The sequence below is a fragment of the Dermacentor variabilis genome, chromosome 8, assembly GCF_050947875.1.
Source record: "Dermacentor variabilis isolate Ectoservices chromosome 8, ASM5094787v1, whole genome shotgun sequence".
Lineage (NCBI taxonomy): Eukaryota > Metazoa > Arthropoda > Arachnida > Ixodida > Ixodidae > Dermacentor > Dermacentor variabilis.
This window is the reverse complement of record NC_134575.1, coordinates 14,151,129-14,168,275: the sequence shown is the minus strand read 5'-3', so window position 1 is coordinate 14,168,275 and position 17,147 is coordinate 14,151,129. Positions and strand designations below refer to the sequence as shown.

Here is a 17,147-nt window from a genome sequence, read left to right as displayed (position 1 = left end):
CCGACGTCAAAAAGAACTAGGGAAGAGAACAAATAATAAGAATACTCATAGTAAAATTACCGACGCAAAATTCTGTGGTTTTCTTTAGTGTGACTGTGCCTCAGAACATGTTGAATTTGTGCGTATTTTGCGAGTACTCAAAAGCAAAGAAACATCGTGCGCACCGTTGAACTGCTTCTTCAGGAGATGCCGTAGGTCACTCGCGATATCAACAAATGTACGTTTCTCTTCTGAGCACGGTGTCAAGCACTATGATCATGAGCATGTCAGCGAGCGAATCAGGAAGTCCTCCCGCTCACGGCCTAATACTTTTTTTTTTTGCTATCTGCCATTCTCTCTTGTAATTGATAATGTGGCTGCTTGTTTTTCAATAGTCATTTATATATTTGACTTTCATATTGACACGTGTACTTGTTTATCTTTCTCCGGTGACCACTTTTCACCGGCTAACAAATCTTAAACGTTATCGCTCGGCGCAGCACGCACCTGCATGTATCAAATAATTCGCGAACGTTATCAGTAGTTCTATTCATTGTCTGCTCTCACAGAACGTTGTGTAATCCGACTGTACGTGCGACGCGAACTGTAGCACTTTCTGGAAGGCACGCGACACCAGCGAATACGCTGCAATCTTCGACGAGTCAGGCATTAAAGCCAACGCGCTTGATCCGCAGACCAGATTGTCGACGATCGACGGTAGCCGCTATCGTTTTACTTTGAGTGTAGTCTGTCTTCTTTTTTTTTTGGGGGGGGGGGGGGGGGCACAGGTTTGCCGAATAAAGAGTTAGCTTCGCGAGCCACAGTTTAATTACCATGCTCTTCATTGCCACTGCAACGGGACAATATGCTATGTCGTCTGTGGCCTTTTGTGCTCACGTACAAATTAAATGTTAAGTCAAAACTTGAATGCACCTATGGTTCCTCGGACCTGCAAGAATCATGTCCCATCATCGCACTTGAATCACTGCCTCGGCACACTAGTAATAAAATTCAGTCTGCTAGTCAATGTGCCCGCACTGCGACTTTCACTGCTTCACATTCTCCCCGAACAGCAAAAGGCTTGAATTACCTTTGTCACCATATAGCCCGGAAATCGCAACCTGATCTAAATTTTTGGGACTTATTGCCAACCACATTCCGCCATGAACTCGTGCATTCTGAGTTTTCTTTTTTCTTGTATTCTACCCACTACGTAACACCATTATGCAGTCTTGAATGCATAAAGTTATCAATTGCGAAACGACATAGTAATCGAGAAACATCAGTATCACGTGCAGCAGTGCAGGTGCCTCATTTCAAAAATGCTACCCCAGCAATTCCCTACCTACTCGCTCGTGAAAGAAATTGCTTTCACCCATAAATTCGATTTATTATAAGGCTTCAAGAAAACTGCCACTTAGCATTTGAGTGATATAACGAATGCTTAAAATGCGAGGACACCTAAGCGCATGTAAAGAGTTGTGGATGCGTAAGCATTAATGTCCAAAGCTGCTGAGCAGCCCTTCGAATTATCAACTCCTCGCGGGCAGGCGAATGCATTGAGGCGCTTGGCGCGTTTGAATGTGGCGTCACCGAGGCGCAGTTAGAACGCACCTGAGTGCTTGCGCAAACAAAGAATGCGCAGATAACAAAGGCTTCTGAGAGCGAGAGTGAGATTGACGTGGCGTCGCGGCAATGCCCTCTCCCCTCACGCAACACCTGGCGCGTTATTGCCAGCAGGTATTCCCTTTCGCCCGCTCTGCTCCGCCGAGGCGAGCTCGTGACGTGGCGTCGCAGCCGATGGGAATTTAGGTGCTGCTTCGCTGCTCCAGACGACAGCCTCTGACTTTTTCACTGAATGGTTTATTTAACGCTTTCGCATGAAAAAAAAAAAAGCTGGGAAGTGTTGCGACCAAATCGGCAGTGCGCATTCTTTGGGTGCTTCCCCCGAGGAAGCCCCTTCATCAGCGCCCGCCTAGACAACGATGGAGCCTGATGCCGAACGTGACGGGATAACAAGAGCCCCGAATCGGCAGTGCTATTTTTTTTTTCTTTCGAGGCAGCACCTTCATTAGCGCCCGCTAGACGGCAACGGAGCCCGACACCGACTGTGACGTGCCGACGAAGAAGCTCACTTTGAGGCGACAACAACCGCCGCCTTCCGTAGAAGCGGTAACCACCGTGAAGGCCACTTTCTTGACCCTGAAAAGCTGAGCGTCACGGAGAACGAGGAACCAGTGTAGACGGCTTTTGTGGAAGGAGCGTGAACCCCTGTTTCCAGATTGCCTCGTCCTTGCTTCGAAGGCTGGACAACAGAGGCGGAGTCCTGTGAGCAGTACGACCATAGCGTTGCTCTCATTGGCCGCCACAAGGTCATCAATTACATTGAGTAGGGAACCAGAAAAAAATAACCGTTAAAAAGAACATCTCGAGTGTAACTGAGATAGCTGTGACTAGGATCTGACTACTTGTTTTAGTATGTAAATAAGATTTATTTATTTCTCTCCTACTCCCGGACGTATACTCATGCCTGGAGGGTTCTTGGCCTAAAAGCTACCCAGAGACGCAACAGCTGAGAGCGTCATTAGGCGCGCTGCCATTGCACGTACTTATCCTGCTTCACTCTCTCTATGTGTATTGTACCAGCTGCAGATGCTTTCGATATTGCTTTCTCTTTCATGTGTTGCATATATTTTAGCTTGTTAACTGTGCACGGGATTGCCTAAACGTTCCGGAGACCACCCCGTGCTCTTGTGCGTATCGTCTTTGTTGTCACGTGTAGTTAATACCTTGTCTCCTCCAGGAAAAACATTCTTCCACTCTAATGCTCCTTTTATTTTGTCTCTTTCGATGACATCGCTGACTGTTGCTTTGGCTTTGTTGGCTATGGCGTCAGAGGTCAGGTGTAAGGTCCTCTAGCGCTGCAGCGGAGCTGTCACCGACGAATGCATCACCCGTGAGTAGCAGGTAGTCACTCCGACTTGCGAAGTAAACTGTCCGCCACCCACATTTCTTTGACAGTTATCGCCTGCGCCAAATATAATGTTCCAAAGCGAGGTCTAAGGTTTTATTACTCTGAGAATTCATTAATGTAAGTAAGCAGCTATTACGTTCATCCACGTCTGCCTCACATGTATGTTATTGTCGTTATCTCTTTTGTCAGGTAATCAGCCACGGTTTGCTACCTAGTAATAATATTTTGACACTATTAATAGTAACAGAAGTGGCGTTGAAGGAGGCTGGGAAGGCACCTAGTGTCGTTGGTTATAGGTTATGTAGAGCGGCCAAGAAACATCAGAGGTGAATAGAATTCCTAGGTATGCGTACGAGCTTGCAGAAAACACTTCGCCGTTACAGTGAACGGCTTCTCGGTGCGGAAAAGTCCAGAGAAAATAAAGAAGAGGCATCTAATTAGTGTTTACTGGCATTATACAATAACTGCATTGCCCTCCAACCTGATCACAGTAGGAGTGGAGTGTCATAGTATCGTTGATGCTGGTAGCTGATGTTCAGTCATCTGAAAGGTATCTAGTGTTTTAGGAGATATTATTAGACAGATTGCTAATACAAATTAGAAAAAAACGACGTCTCGAGCACTATACCCTGAAGAACAACTGATTTGACGGGACTTAAAACGGAAAAGTACTTATTTGCATCGAAAAATTGCTTCCTGTTGGTTAAAAATTTTTGAATAAAAATCAGGACGCTTGAGAGTGAGTAAAATGAGATCTGATAGTCCTCAGCAATAGTATGTTTGTGCGAGAGTTAACCAAACATCATCCGGAAGTGCACAATATAGGTCATGTACTGGTACGATGTATCTCATTAATAAACAAACGCATGCTACTTGACTGCAGCGTTAAAGGATAAAGCCGTGAGAATTATCTTCTGAGCAACTCGATGGTGTAATAAATCCAAGATCAGACAATTCTTCTAATTTTGTCGCTAAATTACTGTGCAATCTTTTCCCTAAAATGGCTAATCACCGAATTCTGTGACCGGAAGTTCAACTATATTTAAGGAGCTGTTGAAATTATGCGGTTTTTACGAGTACACTCATATTATAAACACAGTGTTGGCATAGTTCAGCTACTCGCTGTTCACGTGCTGCTGACATCAACGTTGGGCACGATGTCCTCACGCATACGTTTCACCTCTGCCATCGATATCAAGCATTGACGTCATAAGCGTGGCACCCAAGGAAGCACAGAGGTCGGAACCTAATTATTTCTTTCCTATCTGCTATAAAATGACGTATCTGCCTCGATAACGGGACTCCGGAATTTGCTGCCATGAATAAGAGACACTGCTCTAGTCAACTAATTATCCCATTCGAATGAAGAGAACGGGATGGGGGGCTGTATTTTGTGGGCTAGGCTTCTTTCTTCATGCCGAAAAAAACTGAGTAAATGTTTCAGTCTGTACGCCTCTCTGAATGAGTCATTCGTTGTTTGAGTGCCGATATTTTTTATCAGACACAGAATAATTATTTGATTGATAGAGTTTACCGAGAGGTGCTGGCGATATGAAAGGTGAGGAGGTTTACTCGACTGTCCAGTTGGCTAGCCCACAAGTGGAGAAGGCTATAGGTAGTGAGAAGGAAGAAGTTAAAAAATCATCACATGCACTAAACAATAACGGGCGAAAAAAACATCGCACGGGCTATGAGATACATTTTACTCTATTACACACTACATGCTCGTGCCATAATAGGTGCCACACACTGCGCTTTGTCACATTCGATGGTGAGATTGACGTGAATTGCACTATATGAAATGGACGCAAATACTTCGCACCTGTCTTGGAAAATTTAACACAGAAGAAAAGAATGAACTGTTATCCTCAACGCCCTTTAACGGAAACTCCTTGTACGTTGGCTTATTTGATATGTAAGGCTGCGTGATCGACGTTCTCGGCTTTTATTGTTACTCAAAGATTTCATCTGGCATGCCTATTGGCGTGATAAGATACCGGATCCCTAATTATATTTCCGGTGTGGTATTACTATTCGACATTGAAATTCCTATAATTCATGTCAGCGAATACTGTCAGCCGTCGTAGCCCTCATACCTGTCGCAAGAAGGATGGAGCTTATGACTGCATTTATCGAGATTGTGAAACCCTTCGAGCTGTTATTAGGTTCCATTCCGTTACGGAAGCGCTGATAGCCAATGAAATACCATAAACCTAGCAAACATTATGCAGCCTGGCAGTAGTCCCTGGAACGACTCATTTTATCTAGCTGTGCAGTCAGTTGAGCAGAAGAAAAGATAAGACCAATCTCCGTAAGAACAGGGCTGAGCGAACCGGGAGGTGATAACAGCTATCAAGAGGTAATGGATATCTTGCGATAACAACCGCTTATATAGTAAGCACAATGCACACAGGGGGTGTGCTGCGCTAATATGCCAATTCTTGTCATCTCGCTCGCTGCTGTATACCTCTGAGTCGTATTTGTGTGTATGTCGAGACGATCTGTAATTTGTTGCTGCTAACGCAGTACCATACGCCTCAGAGCACTCAGAAAACCTTTATGACAGCAGGCGAATCTTGGATAGTGGCTCTAGCTGAATCTCTTTAGAAAAGAGCTCGTAAGAATGACTGCTTTAAGTCTAACCTGCTTGTCACTTACGTTGGCCTCCCTGGTAACTCTGTCTAACGCGGCTACGTCCTGCAAAAACGAGAAAAATGCTGATGTTGACTGGTAAGTGCGGATATTCTGTCTTCGAATTCAACTAGTGGAGGAACTTCTTGGCTGATGTACTGCAAGTGAATTCCTTCATTTCGCATTCGTCGTGAGCCATTCCACCCTTCAATGCACCTATTGCTCAATGTAGTCCTCTCATTCGCTATTGAAAAATATATATGCCCCATAACCCCCGCATCCGATATGAAATATATAGGATCCATGCAAAAACCAGTTTTTCCCTTATGCCATATGATGTTATTGGATACAAAAGTTATGAGGAATACGGGGTTTCTTCATTAAAGACGGATGCTGTGTTTTTATCTGTCAGCCATGACATCTTGTCACTTTGATACCTCCTAGTACTAAACATTTTCTATCCTATTAAAATAAAAGGTACATTTTGTTGGAATTATTTGCTTTCTTAGAGCGCGTGGCGTAAAAAGAAAAGGAAAGTTGTTCTAGCTCGACCTCGAAAAACCGCCCTTCTTTTACAAGTCTTGCAAATATACTTATATTTTTATTCATTTGGTTGATATCAGAGCTGCTGAGGCGCCAGAGGTAGGAGGGGTAAATATTTATACAAATAAAAAAAGTATTCTCTTTAATTCTGGAACTTCGCGCACCTTTGATTAGCTGCTGCCTTCCCAAGCGTAGAAGTTCACCGCGGTTGTCAAGAAGCCGATTACCGCAATAAAATATTAGCTTCCGTGCGGAGGTCATCTGACGTAGAGAAACCTTCGTTTCCGACTCTTTCTCAAAAACAGTCATTGCGCATTTATGACTATTTCCCAGTGCCGATCATAAGTATCAGACGGCAACTGTCAAAATAATCACGCATTCAAGGGCTAGTCCTACTTGACAGACGTGTAACATGTTAATTGGCACGATTTAATCGACTTCCGTACCAGCGTGTTGCACTATTAGTGGCCCGTCAAGCTTACACCTTAAAGCACTCCACACCCTGTGGGGTACACCTTTGTCCGACGTTAATCATCGTGTTCTGTTCTGCGTGTCTTTTTGCTGCGAGCCCAACACTTCGCCGTCACAAACGGCGTGCGTGTTATCAGCGTCACAAAGCATTCTTGGCAGGAAAGCCCATAACGAGCGCAGGGCTTTCAAGAAACAAAACGCAAGCAAGACAGAGGACCTTCATTGTTCTGGGAGAATGCACGCCCCGAAAGGTGTGTACTGTTCAAGTGTGAGCTAGACATGCGCAGCACAGAACACCCATAGCCTTTGGCGATGTTGACAACGCGCTGGTCCAGGCTGTATAAAGAGCTCTGGGCCCGCGCTGTATTTTCCGACTTAGACGGCGAAGAATAATCAAATGGGAGATTTGGAGAGGTGGCATTACAAAAAAAAATAAAAATAAAACGAGCATGGACGCGACAGTAACAGAAAGAAAACTCCAAAACAAAAACACCCATGTCGTAGTTTCTTTTTATTATTATTATTGTTGTTATTATACTATTTTTTATTATTTTCTTGCGTCCCTGTCGCCTCCATGCTCCGTTCTTTTTTCGTGCGGTACAGCTAACAGAATGAATCCAGCAAGAGACCTAAGGGATCTAAGAACACTAAAAATCGAGAAAAAAAGTTAGTAGTTCCTTGGCATAACTCCCTACTGTTTCGTAGGTTCTTCATGTACAAACTCCCAAGAGGAGCGCAAGGAAAGGACAAAGTGAGCGTTCCGAGAGGCGAGGAATACCTGTACATAGATTCTAGGACGCCGACATCGACGCCTTACTGGATGCTGTCCACGCATAACATCTTCAATGAAAGCAACGCACTTGCCAACACAATTGCTCCTCTCACAGCAACGGAGAAGCCAGAGGTAAAGGAAGAAGATGTCCGGGCCTTCAGTACAAGTCCGGTGAAGTCCGGGACTTCAGTACAAGGGAAACTTGAACATTGCCAGTTACCCGAATGTGTGTAATTATGCTTCTAAACCAGGATTTGATACCAGAGTATATAATGTAAAAGTAATGTGTAAAGAACACCTTATACTACGTTTGATGTGGTTTATGTAAATATTTGAAAAAGGAACACCTAATTACGGCGGCAAGGAGGCAACAATTTAATTACGACGAAAAGCACGGAAATCCATCTCACTTGCATACGCGGCCCCAACAGCTCAATCTATCAGAGTATTATGTAACTTCCTCTAAAGACTACTGAATACGCTGGGATGGAGCTAGGAATTGCAAGCTTGTCAAATGGCGCCGCATATGTCTCCTCGTGTTCTCGTGCAGAGCCTAGCGTACGCCGTTTACAATGACCAGCCACCATACCACCTCGAAGAAAAAAAGTCAAGCAATGGACACACCAAAGGTACTTATACCTCAATGCAGTATAGCCTCTAGCCTCGAGCACTGAGATGCCCGTGCTTTGTTATTTCTTTGACGACTGCTTTCTTACTGGCATCGACATTATTACACTGTTTTATCAACGCAGCGCGTAAATGGTTCTCATTACAAATATTTGAATACTTCCCCTTCACAGGCGAAAGGACATGAGTACATGAGCAGCGATCAGAAAATCAAACAACGTTAGCATATATATATATATAAATATAAATATATATATATATATATATATATATATATATATATATATATATATATATATATATATATATATATATATATATATATATATATATATATATATATATATATATATATATATATATATATATATATATCGAGGAATACAAGGCAAAATAGCATGACATTACTGACGTTTCGGCCGGGGTCCGGCCCTCATCAAGAGTGTGTCTGCAAGCTGAGAGAGCTCAATTTGTACATTTTCTCAATAAAAAGAAAAAGAAGCGAGCCACGGGTATTAGCGCCACGGGTATTGTGTGTTTAGCACGCATTTTGCGTGTTTAGGTTAGGGTAGTGAAGGATCTGACGTCATCGATTCATCATGATGTCACACGAACCAGCTGCCCGTTTCGGTTTCGGTACCTTGGTTATTGGTTATCTAAAATCGTTGATTAGTTTCTACGGAAGCTGAGCCAACCTGCCGGTGACAGCACTCTGAAAGCATTTGAAGATGACAATATCCTAACAGTGTTTTAAAATAGAACGCAGGAGTTGCCCTTTAAAGCAGTGCTGTCATCCCCTATTAATCCTATTATTGCTTGCGTTAAATGAAACATGAACCTTTCCAATCGCCGGGAAAAAATTGTCAGTGAGCCCTAGATAATTATCAATAATTCTTGTCTATACGAACGAAATTTCGTTTTGGTATGCGGAAGTTACAATCCTCATGACGTCACGAGACATTCACCCGCTGTTTCTTGAAAACACGCACAGCACCGTTGCCTAGATTTTATGAGTGTCATCAGAAAGCCTAGCTTTATCACTACACAGCGTCAATCAATTTTGTCGTGTCTGAATGAAGTTTGGTCGATGAACTAATAATGTGAATAATACCACATTCAGCATTTCAAGACCTACATTATTACCGAATTAAAACGCCCGATAACTCCTCTTTAGCCTTCGCACTTGCAAAATGCCGTCATTTTATTTGAGAGAAGGATGCAGTAAACTCTCCAACTGTCAAAATTCTTAACAGTAATGTTTGTAAAATTCCAGCGCATCTGGGGCATTTATTTCCTATATGCAATCTCATAGGGCGTCGGAAAATTGCCGAAAGCTTTACAATCACACGCTTCATCTTGTCCTCCAGGACTGTTCATCTTCGACGGCGAGTCGGGTGTGTGGATTATTCACAGCGTGCCAAAGTTTCCCGAAATGCTCCACAAAGGCCAGTACTCCTTCCCACCCAGTGGACGCGAGTACGGCCAGACAATTTTGTGCGTCACTTTCCCCACTAGTCAGCTGGAGACGATCGGTAAGTGAAAAACAGCGAAAAATACAGCATTTGTATTGAAATGCACTATGTTTAGCCGCAGTATGATCACATGCATGCCACAAAGCAGGGGTAGGCCTTCAGCCGCTCTAAGCTGCAAACATATTGCCTACATCATATAGCCTATTGCCTGTATCATATATCTTTGTAGCGTGGATTGAATTGCTGTTTCCGGCAATGTTCCTTGTTATGCCGAGAAGTCTAGCTGTGCTTAATCAGAAATTTATGCAAAGGAGCGTAAGGATGAAAATAAAGAAACGTGTGCAGCCCTACACACTCGCTCAGAGAAACATAGCAGGAATTATTCTTCGGAAGGGGTGCTACTTTCGGATTGCTGATGGAGCAATACCTTTGGATTAGGCCTCTTAAAGCGAAGCTTTCTGACCGAGTTCCAGGCACATATTCAGATGTATCTGGCTTCTAACGCGAAACGCATCTAACGGGATGGTCGCGATTGTCGATTAACGGTACAGCGAAGGAGTATTTTGGTGTTTCAAGCGTAGAGTTTCATGCAATAAATACTACAGGGAACTGCAGCGTCAGAGTCTACGGCAATGACAAGGAGGCCGATTAAGCTAGCATGACAATGATGATTAGTATATGGAGTTGCCTAAACTTTGTCCTTCTGGCTTCAAATCGGCTTTATGACTTTGCGAACTCATCATTTTCCACAAATCAGGGGCCTGATAAATGCTTAAATAAACATCAATAAAATCGTTCGACGGCCCCATTCGAACACAGGAGCACTAGCACACAAGCATGATATTGAAACCATTAGTAGTATTAGTGGTTTTATGTGCGAAGTGACGCTTATTCCCGCATCAAAATCATTACGCCAGCCACGCATGCATCGGCTAGCGGCAGCTGATCTGCAGCTGCACTAGAAGAAACCGACGCATCAGAGACAGAACGAGTGCAACTATGGCACTGTGGATCAGCACATCTATCTATCTATCTATCTATCTATCTATCTATCTATCTATCTATCTATCTATCTATCTATCTATCTATCTATCTATCTATCTATCTATCTATCTATCTATCTATCTATCTATCTATCTATCTATCTGTCTGTCTATCTATCTATCTATCTATCTATCTATCTATCTATCTATCTATCTATCTATCTATCTATCTATCTATCTATCTATCTATCTATCTATCTGTCTGTCTGTCTGTCTGTCTGTCTGTCTGTCTGTCTGTCTGTCTGCTGTGACACTGCATGTATAATTTGATTTGATTTGATTTGATTTATTGATTTCCATTTACACATACACACATGTACAGAGGAGTGGTAAATGGAGGTGGATGAGGGAAAAAAGCCGCACAGACGCGGCTTGAGGTAACCTCACCCCCTTAGGTACAATATGGCTGCATGGGGTAACACATCAAGCGCCATATAAATTACATTTATCTAGTGGCCATAAAACATTGCAGTTATACAATATATGAAAGCACAGTGAAATATTTCCACAATAACAATGCAAAATACACTGCGGCATTGAAATAAATAAATGATATACACTTGGTAACATAGACAAAAAAAGAGGAACATAACACACATTATTAATCATTTACAAACGTGCTCTAAAGTGAAAGCAATAGAGTTTTAAATTCTGACAGTGATAAATCCTGTAAATTGAAGGCTGCTCTGTCGTATAAATTCAGTAATCTTGGAAGGTTGTTACACAGCATTTGACAACCGTAGTTAGTTCTAGAGCGCGGAACCTTCCAGACTTCAGGTGTACGAGTTGAATAACCGTATGAATTGACGGATAGATTTGCAAGTTCTACAAGTAAAGTATTGTTACGTTTGGTATTAAAGTAATACTCGCGTAATAGTCTGCAGGTATAGATGTTATGGGCTGTCGCAATGTTGTATTTCTTGAACAGGTTTTCAGTATGGGCGGCAAACGGTACATTAGCGATGACACGTATTATTTTCTTCTGCATACGAAATAATTTACTCAAGTTACATTCAGTTGTAGTGCCCCATACAAGATGCCCATAATGTATGTGAGACACGAATAAGGCATTATAAATTAATAAATTTACAGAGACGGGTAAAGTATATCTGTAGCGATTTAAAACACCTGTTATGCGGCTAAGTTTTTGGAGTACAAAGCTTACATGGTCGTCCCATTGCTTGGTACTCGTGAAGTGTACCCCTAACACCTTTGCAGAAAGAGGGAGTTCTATATTTGTGGATCTATACGCTAATGTTAGATCTGGAGGGAGAAGACTCATGCCTTTGGTATGAAAATACATACGTGAATACGTGAATACGTGAATACATTATCCAGCCTCTCTATAATTTACTCCAAATGACATCATTTCTTCATATTACATGCTGCTCCTTATTACTAATATTTATGCCTCGAAAACCCCACTCCGCACACACACCCACATACGCACACGGTTCACGAAGCCCTCACGCCGAGAATGATTTGCTTTATCAAGATTTCAACTTTCGGTGAATCCGCCTGTTTTTTTTTTATTATTTCAGTGTTCTCAAGATTAGTCACCCACGATGTCATGAGAAAACCAAAACAGAAGATATGACTGAATATAGCTCGTATGCAACAGGATCCAACAAAAGTTTGTGGCGCCAGAATTATAGGAGGCTGGTATATTATGACGAAGATTGTTTGTATAATTAAAGAAAAAATACCAGCTGTGGTAAATATAAGTTCACGAGTCCAACCTGGTCTACTTTGGCTGGCGATTTCATATACCCGTTGTTACTGTAGTCTATACGCATTCTCAAAACGTTCAGGTTGACCGCGACAGCCATAGAGCGACCACGGCAATGCTTATAAAGCTGGTAGAAATAACAGTTCTTAAAGGTACCGTTCTCTTAAGCTCTCCTTTCTTCTTTCGATAACTGTGTCGTCAAGAATACGTCCAAACATACATTCAAAGAAAGCACCGTTTATTGCTCGCCCCTTGCTTACGACACGTGGTCAAGTTATACGTCTGTCAAGCGGGCAAGTTAAGTGCACTTACGGTGAGTGCACTTCGGGACCTTGAGTGACGCTTCAGGCTACACGGGGCTAGACGGGAGAACAGAGCGAATTCGCAGCAAAAAAAAAAAAAGAAAAACAATGGCGGAAGACTAAGAGCGCGTTTTTTGAATATGTAGGTGGAAAAGAAAAAGCTTCCGAAAAAGTGATTTTTTTACGTTGTATTATAAATAAAAGCAACCATAATCTATATTTTCTCAACAAAAAAAACGAAAAGATATTTCTTATAAAAGTGTTGAAAATCAATGCCGGCCAAGGCGAGCCTAGCCAATCCAGAGCAACATGGTGACGTCGACGAGACGGCATTTGATCCTGCTAAGACATAATACAAGCGAGTTCTGTTCTGATTATTTCGTTAAAAGCTGCACAACAACAAATATGAACTTCAGTGTCCCTTTTTTATGCGTTACATTTTGCACCATTTGAACCACTCGCGGCGAGGCTACGCAATCGGCCAGCAAAGTGCGCTCCGTGAACCCACTCCGACCGGAGTGCACTCTTCTGTGAGTATACACTCCACTTGCGGCGTTTAAATTTGGCAAACTGCGCCTAAAACCGAGTGACACTCTCCGTAAGTGCACTTAACTTGCCCGCTTGACAGGGGTTTAACGTTACGCTATTCCCAGCCACGCACCTGAGGCTGCAGTACCCAAACATCTACGACAGCTTCGCGCCGGAATCGCTCCGCAAGGGTCGCCCTGCTCTGAACCTTCTTCTGGCTCGCAAGTTCACCCGTGATGCGCCATGGGTTCTGACTGCGACGCTCAAGGACGTCTCGAACAACCCTTACGTCAGCTTTGCCAAGCACGGCCGCTACAACAAAGGTGCGTAAAACCGCGACGTTGCGCAACATCACTACACAGCAAGGTTACCGCTATAAGTTTCCATATCGTTACTTTCTACCTGTCGAATTGTAATGCTGTCCAGCCGCTCACGAAATTTTTTATTGATTTGTCAGGTTTACTGTTTCGTTGCCACAAAAGAAATACGCGATTATGAGACGAAGTATAGTGGAGAGCTACGATTTGGTTCTGACTGTAATACAGATTTTTCTGCGAGAAGTGCAGCGCACAAGGGGATTGCGCTCCACGCAATGAAAATTTGGCCTCCACGGCCGGGCACTGAGCAGGTGACCTCGCACTCAAGAGAATTACAGCCTCGTGTGCTAAGCCACCGTGGCGAGTAGTCATTTGCAACAGTTTCTTTTCTGCACTTCTTTGTACTTATTTATGAAATAATCGTCCGAGTATCTAAATCCAAAATGTCTGATTTATCTGTCGTGAGTTGGAGGTTTGAGGTTGATTTGGAGGTTGCGCTGGGATTAGGTATAAGCAGACTATCAACTCCCGCAGAAAAGCAAGGAAAGCCAAATAGATGTAATAATGATAAGTGAAGTACAAAAGCTCGGGCTGCAATAAAAACTGACGACCGCTGGTTTTTTTTTTTGTAGTTTGCGTCGATGTTTCAGGGTTCATATTTTTATAAGGTCCCAGTATTCAGAATCAACGGCTCTGTAAACTGAACACAAAGAAACGAACTTATTTTCTTTCTGGTGTAGAAAGTATTGGCCTCTTTTAACAACGGATCCGTCTGTCAACTTTAATCATTTTCGGTCTGCTGCTTGTTTTTTTTCTCACATTAACATAGAAATTCTAATTTAATGTCCTTGCATGCGGGAAAGCTAGTAGTAAACGTTGACATTCGGTTTTAGTTGTGAGAAAGTCCCCAGTTCGCGTATATAAGCAAATACAGTGCCGTTCTCCCTTTTTTTACGCAGTCCAAGTTTCGTCCTAGTCCGAATCCGAGTTAAGCTTTCATTGCGGTATACGAGTGATGTATGTTGCAATGTGTTCATGCAAGCTATGCTTGCATAGCTTGCATGCCTAGGTGTAAGACATAACTCGTCTCGTTCGAATTGCCGAGTATATATCACTGAAGGTCTTGCTCATTCAGAACCGCGAGGTCACAGTTATCATTGTGGTTCACACAGCTTATCCACGTTTGTCGCCCGTCCTTCAGACGTCTACTCGGCTGCTGTGGCCAGCAACCTCGAGTCCAACCTATTTGTCTCCACGTGGCGCAACGGAGCCGGCGGCAAAGTACCCGCCGACTGCAATGACACGTACACCGTCACCAACATCGACGCCTTGCGTTTCAAGATGAGCAAGCAGCAGCTGGACGTCAGAAACGGCGAGGACCACAGCAAATGGGCCATCTCGGAGGAGAGCTCCAGGCGATACGTGTGCATCGGAACCCTCAACCGCATGGTACGGACAGACGCACTATCATTTCTGGCATGTGGGAGATGGTTCGAATGTCTGGGATGCGCATTAACGTGTGGGGGAAACGAAAAACTTAAGGGCAAGCTTTAGCTTGGAGCCAACTCCCATGTCGCCTATTCAAATACTGCGTGCCTAGCACAGAAATAGTTTCACTTGGAAACTGGTGCTATCTCAGTGACTGTATTTTAATGGAGGTCATGAAAAGTTGAATTAGTGCACGTTAAAATTCGTGCATTTTAGGTTATCTCCGTCTACTTTTTTTCCCTTCAACGTCCGAGGGCTGCTTGGGATTTAAATCCATGCATAAAACTTGTTTCTCAAAGGAAGTGAACTACGATGTCTCCTTCGCAACTTCTTTGCCGTAAAACCCTATAGAGATGACAGGCGAAAACGAGGAAGCCAGGAGCATTGCCCAACCAGAGATATTCTCCAGTAGATAATCATATTTCCTGTTAATCGATAGCTTCTAATTTTATGTACTTTCTCAAAAACTTCTTTTACCTCATTTCTCTATCGTCTGTATTTCACTTGTGCTGAGCCCGTTGAAGAAAGTTATCGCACAAGAACAAGGACGAAATATCGTTTATTTCCCTCAACGCATTCTCGTTCCTTTTAAAGGCATTGTGTTTTTGTTTGTGTTTTTACATAGGGATTACGTCAAGTGTACAGTACCCTACACTCGACATACACTGTAACGATTAGCTATCGCAATTATTACCGTGGTAGGGAATGCTACATCGATATTAAGACAGCATTTCGTGCAACGGACACACTTCGCTTTCAGGACCGGCAAAGAGCAGCGATGTTGTTAGGTATAGCCATGAGCCTCGATTATCTAGATCTATTGCAGTGACATATTGACACAGTAGATGTTGGCGGCAGGTAAACGATGGGTCGAGAGCAGCAAAAGACTAGGTTTACAGACGGTTTCTATCAATTTGCAAGCATAGGGTGAGCTTCATTGACGCAGGACAGGTTTAACGGGGGATCTCTGGACGAGGCTTTCGTCTTGCGTGTCACTGAAATAGACAAAGCGAGGGAAAGCTCTGTGTTAAAAAGCAGAATGCTTAGCCGGCTTATATTCATGTGAGTGCTATTCTGGAAGGCATGAGACAAAGGGTGAGAAAAACCCCAGATGAAGGCGTCTAGAAAGTTAAAAAAACATGTACAAATGTTCAGGCCAATTGATGTTATCAATAAAAGGGTAAGTGTGCTACGCGAGGAATTAAGGTAGATAAGTTTGCTAAATTTTTGACAGAAAATCAAAGAGGAATGTTTTTCATGAGACGAAATAGGTGAGTGACAGTTTGGAGTGCAAACCTATATATTCTTTGCATTGATACAAGAAGTTCGAGGCAAGGCCACGTAATGGCCACGATGGGTAAGGCCACGTAATCAGCATCCTCTTCAAAGTCAAGGGCCCTTGGTCAAACTTTTACGTATTTACTCGATGTTGTTGCCGCTCGTGTCTATGAGTTGTGCACTCGATCAAGCAAGGCAAGCTCTAGAGACTGCATCAAGCTGCACCGCAGTTGTCACAGCATGGACTTGCCCCTCTAGCCATTGCGAAAACGAAGGCTGTGAGTGTAAGCAGCGTTTAGACGAAGCCGATGATAGGGGGTCTCCAGATGTCACGGTAGACATGGTGGTATCCTTGATTGACGTTCCGGACAGTGCCAGTGGGTTTGAGCGCATCTAGATGGCAACAATGATTGGGACGATGTACTCACTTGCAGCACTCACAGTACCGAAGAGGAGGACAGACGCTGTGTTTCAAGAACGCCCTACTTCACAAGCTGCTCCTGAGAAGTGTCACCGAGTTCGACAACTGCAACATATCAAGATGATCGTGAAAATTGCAGCCACCCTGAACCCAGGTTCACGAGAAATAAAGAGCGTTATCTGCTCAAACCACCTCCACATTTCTTCTCAAAAAAATTATCTCTTAAAAAATTATTTACGCTTGTGGCCACCATTTCTATGGTTATGGTATTCGGTAATACGAGCAGTGCGCTGTCCATGAACTGTACATCGATCATTCAGCATTGATTTTAAAACACGGAAACTTTCGCTTTGCCTGTCGTGATAGGCAGTGGCTATGCCGTTGCAGTGCTGAACCAGCAGTCGCAGGGTCGAAACCGGCCACAGCGGCTGCATTCCTATGGGAATGGAATGTGGCAGAGCTCGTTTATCGTGCATTAGGTGCACGTTAAAGAACCCCAGGTGGCAAAATAATCCGGAGTCTCCTATACCGGTGCGCCTCACAATGAGATCATGATTATGGCACGTGAAATC

General features: G+C 43.4%; 1 protein-coding gene across 2 annotated transcripts; it reads left to right on the top strand.

Moving 5' to 3' along the window:
- The first annotated feature begins 5,358 nt into the window (after window positions 1–5,358).
- LOC142589672 (plancitoxin-1-like) lies at window positions 5,359–16,772 on the top strand. Of its 2 annotated transcripts, XM_075701206.1 has the most exons (7): window positions 5,359–5,683; window positions 7,304–7,502; window positions 7,921–7,999; window positions 9,365–9,529; window positions 13,197–13,394; window positions 14,590–14,837; window positions 16,589–16,772. In XM_075701206.1, exons 1-7 carry the CDS (start codon window positions 5,577–5,579, stop codon window positions 16,697–16,699), a joined length of 1,107 nt encoding a protein of 368 aa, XP_075557321.1. In that variant the 5' UTR covers window positions 5,359–5,576; the 3' UTR covers window positions 16,700–16,772. The 2 variants fall into 2 exon arrangements, with proteins under 2 accessions (XP_075557321.1, XP_075557322.1); XM_075701207.1 differs by lacking the exon at window positions 13,197–13,394.
- Window positions 16,773–17,147: the final 375 nt, after the last annotated feature.

Coding starts and splice junctions, on each gene's coding strand:
- LOC142589672 (XM_075701206.1), top strand. CDS start 5,577: ATGACTGCTTTAAGTCTAACCTGCTTGTCACTTACGTTGGCCTCCCTG. Junction 8,000..9,364: donor AAGCAATGGACACACCAAAG/GTACTTATACCT, acceptor CTTGTCCTCCAG/GACTGTTCATCTTCGACGGC. Junction 13,395..14,589: donor GCACGGCCGCTACAACAAAG/GTGCGTAAAACC, acceptor CCCGTCCTTCAG/ACGTCTACTCGGCTGCTGTG.